Source organism: Aedes albopictus, chromosome 2 (genome assembly GCF_035046485.1).
Source record: "Aedes albopictus strain Foshan chromosome 2, AalbF5, whole genome shotgun sequence".
Classification (NCBI taxonomy): domain Eukaryota; kingdom Metazoa; phylum Arthropoda; class Insecta; order Diptera; family Culicidae; genus Aedes; species Aedes albopictus.
Genome location: NC_085137.1, coordinates 231,816,882 through 231,838,245, shown reverse-complemented (window position 1 = coordinate 231,838,245; position 21,364 = coordinate 231,816,882). Strand labels below are relative to the sequence as shown.

Below are 21,364 nucleotides of genomic sequence, written 5' to 3'. Positions count from 1 at the left end.
TATTAATAATGATGTTTGCAGAAAAATTTAATTAATGCGATGGAAATGTGTACTAAAATATTGCCAATACTTCGCGGAATGCTTCATGGTTACCGGGCGGTCAGTGTTTATTTTAAATTTATTTATCTCTGCCACCGTTCTGGCGATAATATTCTTGTCGTCCGCAAAGCACACAAATTTACCGGATCTTGTGGAAATCGTACCCCGTCTGTTGCGCCCGACTCATCGGTTTACACCTTCCAGGTCGATGTTGAAGAATAGGCACGCGAGAGTCCGTCATGGCTCGGAGTCCGTTTAGCTTTCTATTCCGCGGAAAATTGTTATCTGTTTTGTGGCTTAGTTGGTTGCAGCGCCGGTCTTGCGAATACGAAGTCGTGGGTGCAAATCCCTCCAGAATGCGATTTTTTTTAAATATCATCTCTCAATTTGCCAATTGATCAACGTTCTTTGTATTCTGATTTTCAAATGTTTTCCAGTACGTTTCGTCGTACCAGCAAATTAGGATAGGCCTGTAATGAGTAACCTAGAAATGTACATCGAAGCCTTTATTTTTATAGCATCGGTCAATTAGTTTTAGAAAAACGAATGTGAAATGTGAATTGAAAAACTAATGTGAGAAATGTGTAGAAATATAAGTTTGCCGACACTACATCCACAGCTACTTCAGATTACAGACTTCGGTAAAATTTTACTGGGTTTTTGAACTGCTGACTTCTCGGTAGTTTTGTCATTACAAAAAAATCAGTAACATTTCATTTATTTAGTTAACATCAAATTCATGATAATACTGATTCAACAATTGGCCGCCATAATACTCGATTTGAAGCTGCAGCTCTCCAACATCGGTCACGCCCAACACTCGCCAGATCACGCTCCACCTGGTCCGCCCATCCTGCTCTCTGCGCTCCACGCCTTCTTGTACCAACCGGATGGTTAGCAAACACCAGATTTGCAGGGTTGTTGTCCGGCATCCTTGTACCATGCCCTGCCCATCGTATCCTTCCGGCTTTGGCCACTTTCTGGATGCTGGGTTCGCCGTAAAGTGCAGCGAGCTCGTGGTTCATCCTTCTCCGCCACACACCGTTCTCCTGTACGCCACCGAAGATCGTCCTTAGCACCCGTCGCTCGAAAACTGCGAGTGTTTGCAGGTCCTCCTTGAGCATCGTCCATGTCTCGTGTCCGTAAAGAACCACCGGTCTTATTAACGTCTTGTACATGGTACATTTGGTGCGGGGGTGAATCTTTTTTGACCGCACCCAAGCAACACACATGTTATAATAGAGTTACGACAGCGCAAGTTTTGGTTGTATAGAAGTTTATTTTACGCAATTCTAACATCGTGTTGAAATAACGTAAAATAAACTTCTATACAACCAAAACTTGCGCTGTCGTAACTTTTATATAACATGTGTGTTACTTGGGCAGTTTCTTCCGGAGCCCATAGTAGGCACGACTTCCACTGATGATGCGCCTTCGTATTTCACGGTTCACGTTATTGTCAGCCGTTAGCAAGGAACCGAGGTAGACGAATTCTTCTACCACCTCGGAAGTATCCCCGTCTATCGTAACATTACTGCCAAGGCTTGTCCTGTCTCGCTTAGTCCCGCCTACCAGCATGTAGTTTGTTTTAGCCGCATTCACCACCAGCCCGACCTTTGCTGCTTTACGTTTCAAGCGGGTGTACAGTTCTGCCACCGTTCCAAATGTTCTAGCAATAATATCCATGTCATCTGCAAAACAGAGAAATTGGCCGAATTTCGTGAAGATCGTACCCCGTCTGTTGAGCCCGGCTCGTCGCATCACACCTTCCAGGGCGATGTTGAATAGTAGGTAGGAAAGTCCATCACCTTGTCGTAGTCCCCGTCGAGATTCGAATGAACTGGATAGTTCACCCGAAATCCTTACGCTGTTCTGCACACCGTCCATCGTTGCTCTTATCAGTCTGGTAAGCTTCCCGGGAAAGCTGTTCTCGTCCATGATTTTCCATAGTTCTGTGCGGTCGATACTGTCGTATGCCGCTTTGAAGTCGATGAACAGGTGGTGCGTTGGGCCTGGTATTCACGGCATTTCTGGAGGATTTGCCGTACGGTGAAGATCTGATCCGTTGTAGATCGGCCGTCGATGAAACCGGCTTGGTAACTTGGTAACGGAAGATGATCTGGGATAGCACTTTGTAGGCGGCATTCAAAATGGTGATCGCTCGAAAGTTCTTACACATTAACTTGTCGCCGTTTTTGTGGATGGGACAGATTATCCCTTCCTTCCACACCTCCGGTAGCTGTTCAATTTCCCAGATCTTGACTACTAACTGGTGCAGACAGGTGGCCAACTTTTCCGGGCCCATCTTGATGAGTTCTGCTGCGATACCGTCCTTACCAGCCGCTTTGTTGTTTTTGAGCTGGCGTGGATGGCATCCTTAACTTACCTCAGCGTGGGAGTTGGTTCGTTCCCGTCCTCTGCTGCACCAACATAGTCATTTCCTCCGCTGCCTTGGTCCTCCGTGCCTACATTCTCTTCGCCATTCAGGTGCTCGTCGAAGTGCTGCTTCCATCTTTCAATCACCTCACGTTTGTCCGTCAGGAGGCTCCCGTCCTCATCCCTGCAAATTTCGGTTGGCGGCACGTAGCCTTTGCGAGATGCGTTGAGCTTCTGGTAGAACTTACGTGTTTCTTGTGAACGGCACAGCAGTTCCATTTCCTCACACTCCGCTTCTTCCAGGCGGCGCTTTTTCTCCCGGAAGAGACGGGTCTGCTGCTTCCGCTTCTGTCTGTATCGCTCCACATTCTGTCGGGTTCCATGCTGCAGCATTACCGCCCGCGCTGCATTCTTCTCCTCCAAAACCGCTCTGCACTCTTCGTCGAACCAATCGTTTCGTCGACTCCGTTCTGCGTATCCGATGGTGTTCTCGGCTGCGTCGTTAATGGCTGCTTAATGGGTCCTCTAGAAAGGCCTCACCGAGCTCGCCTTCGTCTGGTAACGCGGCCACGAGATTCTGCGCGTATACTGAGGCGACATCCGGTTGTTTAAGTCGCTCCAAGTTGTACCGTGGCGGTCGCCGGTACCGTACATTGTTGACGACGGAGAGCTTTGGGCATAGTTTGACCATCACCAGATAGTGGTCGGAGTCGATGTTGGCGCCACGATAGGTCCTGACGTCGATAATGTCGGAGAGGTGCCGTCCGTCAATCAGAACGTGGTCGATTTGCGATTCCGCCTGCTGTGGTGATCTCCAGGTGTACCGATAAGGGAGGTTGTGTTGGAGAAAGGTGCTGCGTATAGCCATATTTTTGGAGGCGGCGAAATCAATGAGCCGTAGGCCGTTTTCGTTCGTCTGTTGGTGGGCGCTGAATCATCGGTCTGAATTCCTCCTCCTGACCTACGTGAATGATGATCTTGACGTCGTGGCTTGGGCAGCGGTCGTACTCGCGTTAGAGCTGCGCGTAAAATGCGTCCTTGTCTGCTTGTCATAATCAGTGCTTCCGGAGTGGGCTGTGCACGTTTATTATGCTGAAGTTGACATTCGGAGTTGTACTATATCGTTTTTCTATGGAATGGCTGTATGAATTTATGTCTGTCTGATTCTTATGGATTCGGAAACTACTGAATCGATCGGCGTGAAACTTTGTATGTGGGTACTTTTCGGGCCGGTGGCTTTTGGTCTACGTGGTTTATGAACAGCCCCTATAATATGCAGCAGCTGAGAATTGTAATATAAGATGTTATACAAATGTGGTAAATGCACAATCTGAAATGCAAAATCTCTTCGAACGAATATGTTTTCAAAAGCATTCCCACATTCAGCGCTATAAGCTTCAGTCATTTGCGTTCTGTTGTGTAACAATCGAATTGAAGCAGTCAACGCTGAATAAGCTAATACACGGCTGCAAAACAAGCACAATACAACTACCAAACTCGGTTTTCTGAAACCAATCATTTGTTACTGGGGCTGCCTTTACTGCACTCTATTCCAACTCCGGGAGATTTCCCGGCAGATGTGAAAACTTGAACAAATCGATCATTAGTCACCACTAACAGAACAGCAGCTACTATACAGTACAATTCGTAATACTGACAAATCCACAAACCAGCAGCGCTTTGATGGCTGTTATGCAATATCATTACAACTAGAAGCTGTAATAAAGAAACTGCTGGTATTCCAACACGGCTTGTCGGATGTAACATTACACAGCGCAACATTTGTTTGTCTCAAGAGCAAACTTATGTGTCTCCGAAGGATTTTGGGCCGATGAATCTGAATCCGGGCTCAGATTTGCTCCAACACGTCACAATTTTGAGCTATACCTCAATTTATAGGGCAAAATATGCGATTTTGGGCTATTTTGACTGCAAGTCATTAAGCATGGAAATATTTTTTTCAAGCAATCAAAAGGTTAATTGGTCAATTAACATCTAAATTAACGACTCATGCAAAATATTTCGTTTTACCTAATCGAATTTGATAGATTTAAGCATTTTATGTTAGAATGAAATCTTGCATGCAACTTTTGGAGGGTGACTTGTATGGTAAATATCGTACCTAACATAAATCGCTTAAAACTATCAAATTCGATTTGGTAAAACGAAATATTTTGCATGAGTCGATGCTTTAGATGTTAATTCACCAATTAATCTTTTGATTGCTTAAAAAAAATATTCCCTTGCTTAATGGCTTGCAGTCAAAAAAGCCCAAAATCGCATATTTTGCCCTATAAATTGAGGTATAGCTCAAAATTGTGACGTGTTAGAGCAAATCTGAGCCCGGATTCGGATTCAGCGGCCCAAAATCCTTCGGAGACACATAAGTTTGCTCTTGAGACAGACAAAATGTTAATTTTTGTTACGCTGTGTTATTGTCAAAACAAACTTTAAACGGGATATATAGCTACTGCACAAATACTTTACAGCTATCCATCTCTTTGTTGTGAACTTATTTGGGTTGCTTTTATTGCACTTTAATCCAACTCCAAAAGATTTGCCGGAAGATGCGCAAACCAATAAAACAGCTGCTTTTATACAGTACGTTTTGTAATGTTGACAAATACACAAAACAGAAGCGCTTCGTAGCTCTTTAAAGAACACTCTTTCAGCTAGAAGCTGTGACGAAGAACCTGTTGGCGCAACCACACAGCTTGTTCAATGCAAACATGATTACGTTACACGTTTTGCAAGCTTTTGCACAAAGATGAAGTTGGGTAAGGTTTCATGTGACACAATTATAAAGCCTTGTCTGGATTTAAACAAAACGGGCTATTTTCTATGCTATTTATATACAACTGTGTGGCAGCAAGGACATCATCTGGACCAGTGGATATGGAGATCGGGAGTTTGATTATAAGTAGCGGCAAGTACTTTAATTATTAAATTTTTAAAGCGATAATTCCAGTTCCATATGTATTGTTTCGCGGTATCCATACCCTAATTATATTTAATCGAATAATTTAGGGATGTCGTATAAATATTAATAAACAACTGTGAAAAGGCTGAAAAAGCGCCTTCTCAAGATGTTATTCAGTTAGTGGTTACATAGGAGCCGAGAAAAGAGCTATGACTTAGTGCCAAAGAAGCCGCTCGCACAGCATATACATGTGGATTAAGTTCGCCAGATTCATTGGTATAAGGCTTGCATAGAAGCTTCCGTCCATTTATACAACACAGTAACTCAGCATCAAGCCGTATTGAGGACGCTTTGTTGACGTTTACATTCACAATAAGTGTTAGTTGGGTTGATCGTTCTAATTGTTACTAATTTAACTGGGCATTGCTTAAATTAAAGCTTTAAACGAGAGCCTAAATAACGTAGATTGATATGCTTATCAATATTGAAAAAGTCACATGCTAATTCAACGACCAACATTGAATGCTCAACTAACCAACAAGCTCACAACATCAATGTCAGCGGCAATTAGTTCGACTTTCAGCAATTAAAACAGCCCCATAAACATGACCACCGAGGTCAGAAATATGTTTACAAGCACTAATAGTGACGTTCAACACGCCATCAAACGGTGCACTTCATCGCTCAAACTCCAACGGCGTCGCTCCAAAGGGTTTCGGTTTTCGAATTCTTCGAATTTGTTTTGCTAAGCAAACCATTATTTAATTAGCGAAAAAAAATACTCCACGCTGCACTGTTTACTACAAACCGAGGCGAGCTTTTGGAGAGCGAGAGCCATGACAACATTCATTCCAAGTTCGACTTGCTGACCCAATTGTTTCGATTAGCCGGGGCATTTTGTTTTCTTTCACTTCTCTTCTCTTGGCAAGACAGACCCAATTAAAAAAAACCTTTAGTAGCTGCATTTAACCGTGGCACTTGGCAATCGCGCTCAGCTGTTTTTTTTTTTTTACCTGTATCGAATTCCGATGAAAATCGCAAGCTATCACTATCGGCCGCAGTATGTCGGTTATGCATAATCAACTAGGCGCGAATGCCTCCGTGGCCAAGAGGTAGGTGTGTGCTTGTGGGTGGTCAACCAGCGCGCAACGGCTGGCAAACAGAGGCTCATCATTATTCTTCTCGAATGCTGGTATCAATCCCTGAATAATACCTAAGTAGTGATGATGGTGTGAAACAAATAATAACTGTTTCATTAATAATTTTAAAAATATATAAATTCTAGATTAACACCATATTCTCAAAACAAAAACAGGCTGAAGTCATGTTCAAAGTAAATGTAGCTAAAAATCTTCTAGACCAGTAACCAAAGGGGACTACAATCCAAAACATGAGCAACGCGACGCATCTCTGAAATTGGGTTTTTAAATTAAGAAAATTGTATCGATTTTTTGATTTTATACGAAAGAGCACCTTTTTCTGAGCACCTCTGATTTTTTTCAGATTTTTAGAACTTCATTTTGGTACCTAAAATCAATTGCAATGAGATTTTTTGAAATCTCCTTTTGACAGCTGGACAACTGCTTGACAGCTCCACCCATTACAAAATGCGACAAGGGGTGATTCGACAAATCGCTCCCATACAAACTTCAAATTGATTTTTAAATAGGTTCACGGGCACCAAAATTCATGAAAATTTGGATTTCGGCTCAGTTTCGCATGCAGATTCAGAATATGGAATTATCTCAACACCGCTAAAGAAGCCAATTGAACCCTGCGCGAACAAGTATTTGAGAACCGCTGCAGTTTAAAGCCCAAGTTTGATTGGTATGGTGGGCGCCATCACCGCGGCGCACGCTTCGAAAACTAATATTCGAGCAATGGCTTAAAGGTGTAATAACAATAATATACTGGAAATAATTTAATACACTTATTATTTAATCAGCTTGGTGCGCTGCGAACGCCTTCTGTTAGTAGTTGGTCTACCCAGCTGTTTGCATTTCGAAGCCAGCACCTTCGTTCGCTCGGTTGAACCTTTTCTCCGCGCGCGCACACGGTGAGTTTGGCGCTCTTTGGGGCGTTGTTGTTGTTTTTGTTGTTGCTGGTTAGTCGGTTAGTAGTAATGCTTACTGTAACTTTGTAAGCTGGGAAAGGTGTCGATTGGGTGTTGATCGCGTATGGTGACATAGCGTATAATTATGGCTCGTTGGCATATGGGTTTCGATTGGGTAAGGGTAATCGCAGCTTTTGTTGCGATCATACGGTCACAGTTGACGGGAATCGATTTCAGAACAGCGCAAAAACTGAACCGAACGGGATTGCTTCACGTGACTCGATTAAGCAGCACTATGTTTTTTGTTGCTTGTTCTTAGTAAAATTATTGACCACGACTGAATTATGGAATGTTACACTAATTTGGAATTGAACCTCGCACTTCGATAAGCTGACTTTTGTGGAGCGATTGCTCATGGCGGGTAACACCGACGCATCTGTCTAGTAACGTTAGTGGAAACCCTAAGCCGTGCATGCTTAGGGCATTTAACTGGACTAACAGGACTAAACTGGCATTTAACAAAGAGATTTCGTAGGTTCGATGCTGGATGCCGCCATTTTTTATTTTATATTTTTTCTAGGAAAAAGTGACAAATCTTGTCTGCTATTGTTTTGATCTTGTAATATCTTAACGAGCTATTATTGAGTAGTTCACCATATAAGATTTTGCTATTATTCATGTTCTTTTACCTCTTATATCAATCAAACCAATATTAGTTTTTGCTCTTCAGTAATTCAATCAATAATAACTAGACGGGCTTGGTGGTCTAGTGGCTACCGCTTCTGATTCGTATGCAGAAGGTCATGGGTTCAATCCCTGGCTCGTCCTTTTCATCCTACTTTGTATCTTTCTATCCACTTTCTCTCGCTCTCTCTTCTCTACATATACAACTCATGTATATGAGCCATCGCTAGAACCAGAAACGAATTGGAAAAAAGTCGTCTCCCTCCCTTCCAACTTCCACTCACAGCACAGTGTATATATAACGCCTATAAGTTATGCAACCAAAGCAAGTACTGTGCCGCTTGACCTTATTCACCACACAATCTATCACGAACACTATAAATAACCCCTATCCATGGATCGCATCACTGACCCAACGGTGACTCCCAGATCTCCCATCCTTTCCGTCTAACAACAAATACCCCCGTCCGTGCGGGTTGTGGGGACGCAGAGTGCTCTCGGTCTCTAGTAGCAACAACCAGTACACTCTAACATTCCTTTCCCTTCCCAGCTGACTATAAGGACTTGGCCGGCGCCGTTATTGATCAAATATGCATGAGCTGCTAAAATTGCACTTTGAGAATAAGTGGAATGTCCCAGCCCCTTATTCAGTTGGATCTCAGTGCAATTGGTACCAGTTCAGATCAATCACGGAGGAGCAACCATTGACATGTATAGTCAGAATTGATCGTTTTTTGATCGTTTGATCGTTTCAGTAATTCAATCAATAATAACTGAATATGCTATTCGTCAGATTTTTCCACCTACTCGGGTAGCCCTGATATGTTCAGAAAGGCTATGCAGATGTGCCTAGACAAACATGAATTTCTTGATAGGTGAAAAAGACAAAGACTGATTCTACTACCCAAACACGGGAAGCAACATGATGATCCATCGGCGGACACCGCCGGGAGACTTCTGGAACGGATCTTTCTGTCGAGTCTGACGATCTATACCCGAGTAGAAGAAAAAATCAGAACAATATCATAATAAGATCTTACTCAGTGAAATACTCAAGATCATAAATGGATATTGGTTTGTTTGACGTAAGAGATAAAAGATCATAAATAAGATCAAAAATTTGTATGGGGAAGAACATAATAATATCTCATTTAGATAATATAAGATCAAACTAATATCTGGGGAGATCTGGACTGTAGAACATCAAACCAATATCAAAAAATGGCCTGACAGACCGATTAGAGTAAAAAAAAGAAACATGGCCGCGACCAGAATCGAACATATGACCTTATGATTTACGAGCAGTGACATTACCACTACACTACGACTCATATCTGAAAATGAGAGGTAACAAGAGCATCAACTTCTACGTTTTCCAAGATGTTTGCGACTCATGGTAGTTGTGTTGGTTTGGTCGCGCCATGTTGTAGATGAGTGTGTGAAAGATCTAATTTTGACCTTAAATAGTAAACTTAATTTAACTTAATTTTCTGATCTTACAATTTAGATGAATGTATAAAAGAACTGATTTTGATCTTGATCAGTAATTTTCAGATCTTTCGATTTCTGCAGATGGAAATGTGAAGAGCTAATTTTGATCTTAAGCAGTATTTTTCAGATTTTCCAATGATAAATAGTCTGTTGCAGAATATTAGCATGGAAAATAAAAATGAATTAAAGCTCAATTGAGAATTAAGAATGTTTCTCTAGATGGTTTCACATTTTATGCCTATGCTACGAATAACAAAGCTAGTGATCCAAGCTTCAAAAACGTAGAAACACGTGTTTAGAAAAAATGTTTGGTTTATTTTGCGCCCAAAACAGGACGAATATCCCCCAATAGGACGCAATCAGTGAAGTACTAGATTGTTGTAATAAGCTGAATGTTTGTATAGTGAGAAAATACATTCTCCGTTTCTCAAATGGAAAGCCTCTGATGTAAGTAAGAAAAAAGAAAAAGCTGGCTACGCCAATGCAAACCAGACGACTCTGGCCTCTAGGATAACCAGTTCGGCTTCCGGAAAGGAGGGTCGATTGACTGTGGAAGCAAAGGAGAATCCGCCATTGCGCGGGCATTCCGCGGCTATCCTAGGAGTCCCGGATAGCCTATTATAATTAATAATACCAGATACTAGAGGTTGTACGTTGTACCGTCACCGGTTCCGTATATAGTTAATAGTGAAATGTTTTGGGTGTCGTTTGCCCATCGCCAGAACGGAGTCGATGTTAGCGCCAGGTGTGCAATAGGTCCTCGCCTCGATAATGTCGAGGAAGTGCCATCATCCGTCAATCAGAACGTGATCGATTTGCGGTTCCGTCTGCTGTGGTGATCACAAAGAAGCTGTGCTACGTCTGGTCATGTTTTTGGAGGTGGCGAAATCGATGAGTAGGCTTCAGAACGGTGAGAAGAGCGTCCAACATAGCTCTGGTTCTCACAAGATCCTACCTCTGGCGTGAGCTAGATTGAGGAGGTACGTAACGAGCGTCTGTTCACCAAGGAGGTGTGGCTCAAACAGCGTCTGTTCTGGCATCCAGCGACTGAGTATGAAATGTTCCTCCACCGGAAGTTATACCTTAGGTAGCAACCCCACAACAACGGTAGATGGGAGACCTTAGGCCAATAACCTACTGTTTTCAAAACCCAAAAATTGTTACAGCATCCGAAAATGAAAGATTACGAACTGATTCAACACAACGACTTTTAACGCGAAACAACAGACAAGAATTGGAACTTAGAATGTACTAACCCTAGCCTAGCAGCCCTAGTAACATATTTTAGTCAAGTAGACTAGAAGAGATTTTTAGAACCATTACAAAACCGAAATAAAAGGTATATGGCTTTATGAAGGTTTTTAAAACCTCTACAAGACTAATTGCTCATCAAAATGTAGCTTGGGAGGGTAAACTGGCACAACTAGCCATTGAGGCATGCCGTATCAAGCTTGAGATCCTAGGCATACTTTGGCCAATCTTTGGAGAACACAGATTAGCGTCGGGTCAAATTCTTCTATACTCTGGCCTACGAAGTGGAAACCTATTAATGAGAGGATAATTGCAGCAAGATTCAGCACACGGGTTCGAAATCATACCATGATCCAATGTTACGCACCAAACAGTGCTGCCGACAAAGAGACAAAGAAAACTTTTACAGGCAACCCGATGCTGTCGTAGGCAAGATTCCGCAAGGTGATATCAAGATCTTCATGGGCGACTTCCATGCGAAGGTTGGTTTCGACAACTCAGACTATGAGCACGCCATGGTCTCGAAGAAATGAGTGAGAACGAAGAGCTGTTTGCATCAGCTGTGGCAACAATGACATGTTGGTTAGGGATCGCTCTTTCCTCATCGACCAGTTCACAAAGTGACATGGGTTTCCCGTGATGGCGTCATGGAAAATCGAATCGCCCACTTCTGCATCAGCCGAAAATGGTGACGGGAGCCGTCATGATGTACGGAATAAACGTAGCACCGACATTGCGTCCGACCATTATCTCGTCATCGGCGAGATTCGGCTGCGCATTGCTAGGATCCATCGACAGGAGGAGACGCCGGTTCAACACACGCCGACTGGAAGACGCTGTGGTGAAAAGGATGGAGGATGGTGGAGCGCTATCAAAAACGCCTTCATCGCCACCGGCGAGAATAATTTATGTGAGCTACTCACCCGGAGAAAGCAGTGGATCACGGATGATACACCCTTAAATGAAACAACACACCGCACGAGTAACTTTCACGCAGCGAGCAAAAAGACAAAAGAATTTTCACGCAGATTTGTGTAACACCGGATCAGCACATTTTTTGTGTTGATCCGGTGTTACACAAATCTGCGTGAAAATTCTTTTGTCTTTTCGGTCGCTGCGTGAAAGTTACTCGTTGCGCTGTGTACATCGAGTTCTGCGTGTACCTGAAGGAAGATAGATGAGCGAAGGAACGCCAAAGCTGCAATAGAGCCTGGGCGAGAGAAAACACGAGGAGCCGCAGCCGTAGCCCGACAGCGCCATTCCAGTCTCGAGAAGGAAATGAAACGCTAATGTAGACTGGACAAAACTGCGTGGGCGGACCCCCTAGCCGACGAAGGCGAGAGAGCCGCTAACCTGCTGCACACCTGCTGCATCAATTATTCTGCGACATATAAGAAACCGTGACATTTCCAACTTGCTGAATGCAAGGCGTCTTAGTAAAGGCACTCAAAAAGGGTGACCTGACTGTATGCGATAATTGGAGTGGCATCATGTTACTGTGTATCGTTCTTAAAGTCCTCTGCAAAGTGATTCTTAACCGGATACAAGAGAAGATTGACGCAACTCTCTGACGGCAGCAAGCAGGATTCCTGGTCCGGACGATCCTGTGTGGACCATATTGTCACGCTCTGTATCCTCCTGGAGCAAACCTATGAATTCCAAGAGTCTCTATACCTGGTGTTTTCATTGAATACGAAAAAGTTTTCGACCGTCTCAATCACGAAATCATGCGGGAAGCCCTCTGTCCGCGCGCAGAGCGAACATAGTTTGTAAATGAATGTCCCCACAGTAACCGTATTCCAATCCCAAAATCCCATCCTACTAACCCCGAGTCGACTGCGGGATATTTCGGTCTCCCTGCTAACATTTATGTGTGTAAAATGAACACGCACTTTCCACCAGAATGACAGTTGCGCAACAGGCTGGCTGGCTGTTGAGAGCGACGACAACGACGATGCGCACCGCCGCGTCGCCGAGGAGACGAATGAACACGACGAACGAGATTATGTGAGGGAGAGAGAGATTCTATGACGACGAGAGAGCGGCGGCGGCATACGTCGTGGCTACCAGAATGTTCGATGGACGACGGCTACACGATGCGTCGAGAATGTTCTACCGGCGCGGCGGCGGCGAATGCGCGCCTAGAACTTTCTGGAACACGTGATCGCGGTAGCGTGTACATGGGGAATGGGGTATAAAAGGGAGTTATGTTCCGTATCATTAATCAGTTTTCTATAAGTTATCGAAGCGAATACATCAAAGTTCCAGTAAAGTAAAGTGAAGTGTTTTATTAAGTCCCTGGAGTTCAGATAAAAACCAGCCTTTTTGAAGGCTAAGAAGGAGTTATCAGGAATATTTTCCTTTCTTCCACCGGAGTGTAATCCTCTGCTGTTGGCACTTCTTCAGAGGAAGGAGTCGGCCCGTCTACTGCATTACCGAGTGTCCGTGATCGGACACCCTCAGGTCCCTGAGAAAATCATCGGCCTCATTGAAGCACAGTACAAGGCATTGTTGTGCAGAGTACTGCACAAGGGTGTCTCGTCTGATCCCATCCGGGTCGTTGCTGGAGTGAGGCAAGGATGCATCCTATCACCGCTACTGTTCCTCATCGTAATAGACGCACCAGGATGGTGCGATTGAACATGATCCAAATCGTGGGTTGCTGTGGCAGCTCATTACCTTGGAACACCTAAATGACTTCGAATTGACTGAAGATGTTGCTCTCCTAGCTCAACGGCGCTCTGATATGCAGAGTAAGCTCGATGATCTCGCCAATCGCTCCTCAGTGGCAGGTCTTACCATCACCGTCAACAAGACCAAATCGTTAGATGTGAACACGGTCAAGCCTTACAGCTTTACGGTAGCTGGGTAAGCAGTAGAAAATGTTGAATGCTTCCAATATCTTGGTAACCAAATGACGGCCGATGGCGGAACCAAGACCGACATAGGTGCACGGATCAAGAAGGCGAGGGCTGCTTTTGCGATTTCATGAAATGTATGGAAAAACAACCAGATTAGTCGACGCACCAAAATCCGAATTTTCAACTCGAACGTGAAAACTGTGCTGCTGTACGCCAGTAAAACCTGGTGTGTACCAGTGGAGAACACTCAACGGCTGCAGGTCTTCATCAATAGATGTCTGCAGTATATAATTCGTACATGGTGGTCTGACAATTGGATCTCCAACGAGAAGCTTCATCGTCGACGTCATCAAAAGTCGATAGCGAAACATATTTGGGAGCGAAAGTGGTGGTGGGTCGGCCACACTCTACGCAGGGGCGGAAACGAAATGTGCAAGCGAGCGTTAGATTGGAATTCAGCAGGACTTTATAACAGAGGCAGACCCAGAGGCTCATGGCGGCGTAGCCACATCAACGAAATCAAGCAAGTCCACAGAAATTTCCCTTTAGTCACATGTTAAGGCGATGGCTGGCAATCGTCAACGATGGAGATCTTTCAACTCTGCTCCACCGTGGGAATGAAATGAATAAATGAAATAAATCGAAGAGTCGTCCGTTTTCGTTCGTCAGCTGACTGGCACTGAACTTTCCAAACGTATGTATGTCATTTCCCCCCCTGGCCTACCTGAGCGTTTAGATCTTCTTTGATGATCTTGACCTCGTAACTTGGGTAGCGGCCTTACTTATAGCTGTGCGTAGAATGCGTTCATCGGCGCTGCCGGAAGGTGGAAAGGGTGTTACACTTATTTCCTTACTTGCCATCTACGAACTGATCAAGTATATGTATGTATATGTTTTCGTGAAAATACAACATTCCCTATGATACATAAATTAACATTGTCATGTTTAGAGACTACCATTGTTCAGAGCAATTTTAAAAAACTCAAAAAAATTGTTGCCTGGCTGATGTTATTCAAATGCCAAAAGCATGTGAACAAATTATAACACTTAATTATAATTCTTAACCCTTCTATTTCTCTTCCAGTTTTACCAAATGTCCTCCGTCGGTATGCAATACCCCAAAGAAAGTACTTCCATCGTCAGCACTAACAGCAGCGTCGAGCAGCTCTACCGCTGCCTGCAATCGGAAACTGTCAATCACATCCACAACCGATCTGACCTGCACCGCTATTGCCAACAATGTTCCCATATCGCAATCAATCCCCATGACAGCAACTAATGAAACACCAACGACGACGACGGCAGCGAAGGGAACAGCTCAATTACTGACGACGACGTCCGGCCGTCTGAAAGACGATACGGGTGGGACCACGACCGCCGAAGGACACTCAGCCGGAAGTCGCCCAGCCCAAACAGGGGAGCAGGGACGAACGTCGATCTCGCGTGATTTATTCGTCGCATCTCCGAAGTCGACGACCCCCGCCGAAGACGACTTTCAGGCGGGCTTTCGAAAGCTTGACCACGACGATGCCAGGTCGGTTGCATCTGCTGCCGCCGTCGCCGACGCCGCCATCCCATCTGCTGCTGTTGCTGCTGCGGCAGGTGAAGGATGCAATCAATCGCAGTCCAGTCCAGCAGCTGCAGCACAATCGTCGTCGGATCGGGCAGCTGCTGCTGCTAAAGTCGGATCGTTTACCGGCGAGGCTGTTTCATCATCGAGGGCGGCTGGACGAGGTGATATCGCCAGACGCAGTTACGAAAGAATTGAAATCGAAAGTAAGTGCAAGTAAACCCTTGTTTCTGTAATGGGCCCTATCTCAGTGTGTTCGCAAGCGCTTTGGATACAGGGCGCAATGAATGAATGACGAAATGGTAGAAATGATTGAAATGAGAGCAAAAGTGATTAACGGCAAACCATTGCGGGTGAAGGCGGTAGATCTTCTGGTCTTCTGCGTCCATCCATCCTGTTGGATCACAATTGCATCAGGGAATTGGAGCGTACCTAAAAGTAGGCCAAGCGCTATTTTACGCTAGCAATCAGTTACAATATCAGAAGAACGAAATACAGATAGGGAAATGACAAGGCAAATGATGAGTTGTGCAAATTGCATTCCTTTGATAACGTCTTATTCTTCTTCATAGCGTAACGTCCCAACTGGGACAGAGCCTACTTCTCAGCATAGTGTAGTATGAGTTGACTTGGCCGCCGGGTACATAGTAGTCATTAGAAAAAAAAACACTGCTTAGCTTGAGCAGCCCATGCATTTTGGTCCAATATCTGCGCCGGCCAAGTCTTTACAATGAAGTTGGGAAGGGAAAGAAATGTTAGAGTGTGATGGTTGTTGCTACTCGAGCACTTTGCGTCCCCAAAATGGGCACGGATTGGGTATTTGTTAGTAGGGCAGGATGTGATATCTGGGACTGGGAGTCACCTTTGGTCGGTGAAGCGATCCATGGTTAAGCAATATACACTACCCGCCATAAATATGGAATCGCGTATTGCAACACTCATACTGAATATTGCAGCACCCCAAAAAGTTTGGCATCACCCTAAAATGTGATTATTTCAGGTATTTGAGGCACAAATCACGTATGACCCCCCTAATTATTTTGGAAAATGCAACTTGTTCTCACAACCTAATTGGTTCTATGTTTACTTCATTTTTCCTCTTTAGTTTGGGTGATGCCAAACTTTTTGGGTGCTGCAATACTGAGTATTGTAACGATTCCATATTATTGGCGGGTAGTGTATGTATTTAAAAAAGACACTACACCGTCTTCAGCCAAAGGCTGCACAGACTGAACATTACATACACGAGACAACGGACAACACACTGAACACCCAGTGGCCCAATGGAGAATTTTCCGTTCGACGTAAAGTTTTCCCCGACTGGAGCGGGAATCGAACCCGCACTCCGAGGCTTACGAAACGCCTAGACGACTGACGCCGCTAACCGCACGGCCACGTAGCCCACGATGGTAGATTGCGAGTTGATTACTCTGAAGGAGAATCAGCACAGTACGCAGACAAAAAGGCAAAATGAAAATTGTATCTGCCTTATTACTTTGCCTAAAACTTGATTCTACATTAAATCTAATTGATCATATTTATGTTGTCACAAGTTTTATTTGGAGAGCAGCGGGGTTTTTTGAGAAATTTTATAATAGCGCTGATAATTGGGTACCTGACAAAATCAAAACATTTTCTGTTTCTTTTTATCCATTTCAACAATTGAAACATTTATTTATTTGTGATCCATGCTAGGGCCTGGCCATACACTACGTGCACTCTGAAGGGGGAAGGGGGGTGGGGTAGTAGGGGTTCTGGCCAAAGTCTACGGTTCATACAAATTTCGAAAATTGTGTATGGATGAAAGTCTACTAGGAGGGAGGGGGAGGGGTCTGAGATTGCCAAATTTGAGTCTACGTAGTTTATGGGCGTAGTTTAGCGACAGTACTCTGGAGAAATTCCTGGAGACAAAGCTAACAGGATCTCTAGATTTATATCTGAAGAAACCTCTGGAAGAATCCCTTGATGAATTGCTCAGAAAAGTATCTAAAGGAATTGCTGGTGGAATCCCTGCAATACTTCCAAGAACAATCCCAGAAAGCTGCAGGAGTTCTTAAAGCAATCTCAAGAAAAAATCTCTATATGAATCTCAAGAAGGATTCTTGAGGAAATCACTGGAAAAATATCTGGAGACATAACAGCAGAATTTTTTGAAAAAAGAAACTCTTGGATGAATCTCAGAAATCATTTCTGAAAAAAAAAAATCCTGCATGAACTCTTACGCAAGAATTCCTGGGAGAATTACTGGAGGAAACCCAGGAGGAATTAAGTAAATCTAACAGAAATTGCTTGGGGAGTCCCAGTTGGGGATCCTAAAACAAGCTCAGCATGATTTTACCATAAATAATCCCTTCTTTCCTTCCGAGAGGTATACAAAAATAAATCTAGAAGAAACACATGAGAATGAAGGAAGTCCTGGATAAAATTCAAGAATGCCTAGAACCTAGAGGAATCCCTGATAACATCAGTCCTGTCTTGGTACAGTCAGAACTCATTACTCAAGGTTTCCAAATATCAGCGCCCCCTATACTGGTAAGCCCCAATGGAAATTACTTCAATATTAAGGCCAGACATTCCTTTAGAGATTCTTTCAGGATTTATCAAACTTTGTTCGATATCTATGTATATAAAAATGCAGTGGCATACGTAGGACCGCGCATAACTCACGAACGGAACGTCCAATCCAGGTCATCTTGGTTTTGTTCTGCTAGTTTTCACCCAAGGAAGGTTTATGAGCCAAAAAAACATTGAGAAATAAAAAGTTTTTTGCAAATCGACTTTTTATACGTTTTGTACAGGGGGAATTTGGACTTGAAACGTCAAACAACGCAGTAGGCAATACAAAGTTTGCCGGGTACAGCTAGTTTTTATGAAAAGAAGATTCTCAACTTCTTCCGTTACCGTTAGAATCAGTGGCGTAGCCAGAAGTTGTCTCTGGGGGGGGGGGGGTTTCAACGGTCAATGATACCTTTTTTGATTTGACATTAACATTTTGTTAACAGTAATGAGCAATTGTATTCGTAATTTGAAAACAGCAGTGCAGCCGAAAAAAAATTTCTACAGAGCGCTTTATACTGAAAACTTGTTCCACAAATTTTAGCTCTGGGGGGTTTTAGGGTTACGCCAGTGGTTAGAATATATTTGTGTCCATGTATTTGTTTAAAAATTTCTCCAGGGTTTCCTTCAAAAATTCTTCAAAGGTTTTCTTCAGAACTTATTTCTGGGACTAATTCTGAGATTGTTTCGGAAATTCCCTCAATAAGAACAGAAGTTCATGTTTGTACACTTTCATATACTTCTTAAACATATCCAAAGCAATTCCCCCAGGAATACTATCAGAGTTTCCTCCAGGAGTTTTTCTTTGAGATTTCTCCAGGAATTCTTGTAGAAGTTTCTCCGGAAATTCTTCTACGATTTTTTCCATTGCAGGATAATTCTTTCCACAGAGATTGTCGGAATGAAATGTCGGAAGATTTTCACGTATTTAGTTTTTTTTTTTGTATTCAGTAGGGCGGAAGCAATTCCTTGTTTTACTAAGCGATTCTTTTGCATGTATGAAATCGCAAAAATGAAAAAAAAATCTCAGGTTGTTTTTGTAATTTTTGCAATTCGCCCTTAGCGTGGTTCAAAATACCACATGTCAAAAAGTTCGATGGGCACCCTTCTCATTTTGTTCTATATGACGCCACGAGGCTCTGGTCAAATTTTAAGCTAAATCCGTTAACATTTGGGCGGTGCTAAACTCATTTGAAGTTTGTATGGAAGTTTATGTGGAAAAGCATCGTTTTTTGTTTTTTTTTTCTCGTGCGGGACACTATTTTTCTTAACCCTTCAGCGCGCGCGCTGTTGTAAAAAGTACAACACTACCAAAAAACCTCGCTTTTCGTATACAGCGCGAGTGCGGTGCAGTTTCGGTTGCTTGATGGCGTGCGTCTTGGAAGGTTTAATCACATAACCGATCATATAGAACTACAGCCATACATGTGCCGAAAAACTTTGTCGAAGGTAGCACTAGGCTATATTTCTATAGAATCGAATACGTGGCTTAAGCCCCGTATTCGATTCTATAGAAATATAGCCTAGGATACAACCGAAAAAAAGTAGTGCCCCTCACAATAAAAAAAAGCAAAAAACAAACGATGTTTCCCTATATAAACTCCCATACAAACTTCAAACGACTTTAGCATCGCCCAAATTGTAAGGATTTTCTTTAGAATAACATATTTTGTTTCGTGAAATTTTTCATTGGTTTCTCCATATATTCAGTGATTATCTCAGGCATTTATTTTGACATTCCTCTACAATTTTTTTTAGACATCCTTCTGGGGCTCCTCTAGAAGTTCCTCTTGACCTTCTTCAGAAATTCTTTCAAAGAAAAAAAAAATCAGTGCTGCTTCAGAAATTTTTCTAAAGATTCTTTTAGAAATTCTTGCAGAAGTTGCTCCAGTTATTCCTGGTATTCACTCAAATATTCCTTCAAAACATTCATTTTTTCAGAAACTTCTTCAGCGCTACTCTAAAGAATTCCTCCATTATTTTGCTTTTGTTTGTCTTCGTCTGCAATTTCAGCAGGGATTTCTGGTAACATTTTGAATGACATTCCTTAAAATCTCCTTCACAAATGTTTCAATATCTTCAAAAAGTTGTCTAGCATTTTTCCTCACAATTACTTCCTCCATACGTTTCTGTAATTTTTATATAAATTGTTAAGAAGTTGCTTCACGTTTTTTTTTTCACATGATTTCTGGATTTTGCAGGAATTTCTAAAGCAAACCGAGGAAATATTTCTGACGGCACCAAAGTATCAATTTCTAAAAACAGTCATTGTAGAGATTTCCGCAGGAATCCCTGAGGAAACTTCTCACGAAATTCTTTAAGGTAGTCTTGGAAGAATTTCCGAAGTAATCTCTGTAAGATTTTCTAAGAAATTTTTTGATGAATTTCTGAGAAACTCCATGTAATAACTTGAAGAAATTATTGGCTTAAACTCCTGAGGAAATCCCTAAAACTCCGAAGAAATCTCTTAAAATATTTTTGAAGGAATTCCTGAAGGAGTTTTGAAAGGAATCCGCGCAGGAATTTTTGAAACAATCCCTGAAGCAGTTTCTGATGAAAAGTTCAGTAGAATTTCTGAGGAATGTTCAAGAAGTACATACTCTTGAATATATCTCTAGAGAAAACTAAAGGAAACTCTTGAAGAAATCGCTGGAGAAATTCCTGTAGAATTTACTGGAGACACATCTGGAGAAACTATTTGGGAAAACCTTGGTGGAGTTCATAGGAAAGTTTATTGATGAATTTCGAAGAAAATACCTGGAGAAATCCTTTGATAAACTTCTTGTAGGATTTTCCGAAAGCGTACCGGGAGCCATCTGTGAACGTATTTCTGTACGTTAGCATAACTTGTAGGCTTACCTAGAGAAAAGTCTAGAGAAGCTTCTATAAACGTACACCGTGAAAATTCTTGAGATTTTGCTAGAATAAATTCCTTAAGAAGTCTAAGGAGAAATTCTTAGAGTTACCCTTGAAGGAAATGCTGGAAAAAACTCGGAGGGAAAATTTGGAGGAATATCTAAAGGAAATCCTGAAGTAATCTCTAAATAAACTCCAGCAAGAATCTCTGGAGGAATGCCTACTAGATTTTGTAAGTGGATCCCAAATGATATTCTTAGACACATTCCTGCGACAACTTTCATTGGAATTCTGAGCAATTCCTGAACAAATATCAGAATGGCTTCTGGAAGACATACCTGTATAGTTTTCTGCAGGAATATCTGTAGAAAATTCTGGAAGAAATTTCTTAACGATTTTTTAAACTCCTAGAAAAAAAAAACAACGCCGATTTTCACGCGTTTCAGAAGGAACGCGTGAAAATCAGCTCAAAAGAATTCTAGAAGAAATTTATGAAGAAATCCTCGAGCTAATATCTGCAAAAATTTCTTGAAAAACCCGTAGAAGAATTTATGAAAGAAGAGTGTGGAGCGGACCTGGTGTGGTGGTTAGAACACTTGACTATCACGCCGAGGACCTGGGATCGAATCCCACTCCCGATAAACTCACAAAATGTGGGTTCTTCCTTCGGAAGGGAAGTAAAGCGTGGGTCCCGAGATGAACTAGCC

The 21,364-nt window shown here is 42.8% G+C and overlaps 1 protein-coding gene across 1 annotated transcript in view; it reads left to right on the top strand.

The window, feature by feature from the left end:
• Positions 1-21,364, top strand: part of LOC109412379 (protein disks lost) — an 842,465-nt gene that overhangs the window by 675,064 nt on the left and 146,037 nt on the right. The window contains exon 3 of the mRNA XM_062851324.1: positions 14,760-15,451. Within this exon, the coding sequence (XP_062707308.1) occupies positions 14,760-15,451 (692 nt within the window). The remainder of the gene's footprint in view (positions 1-14,759; positions 15,452-21,364) is intronic.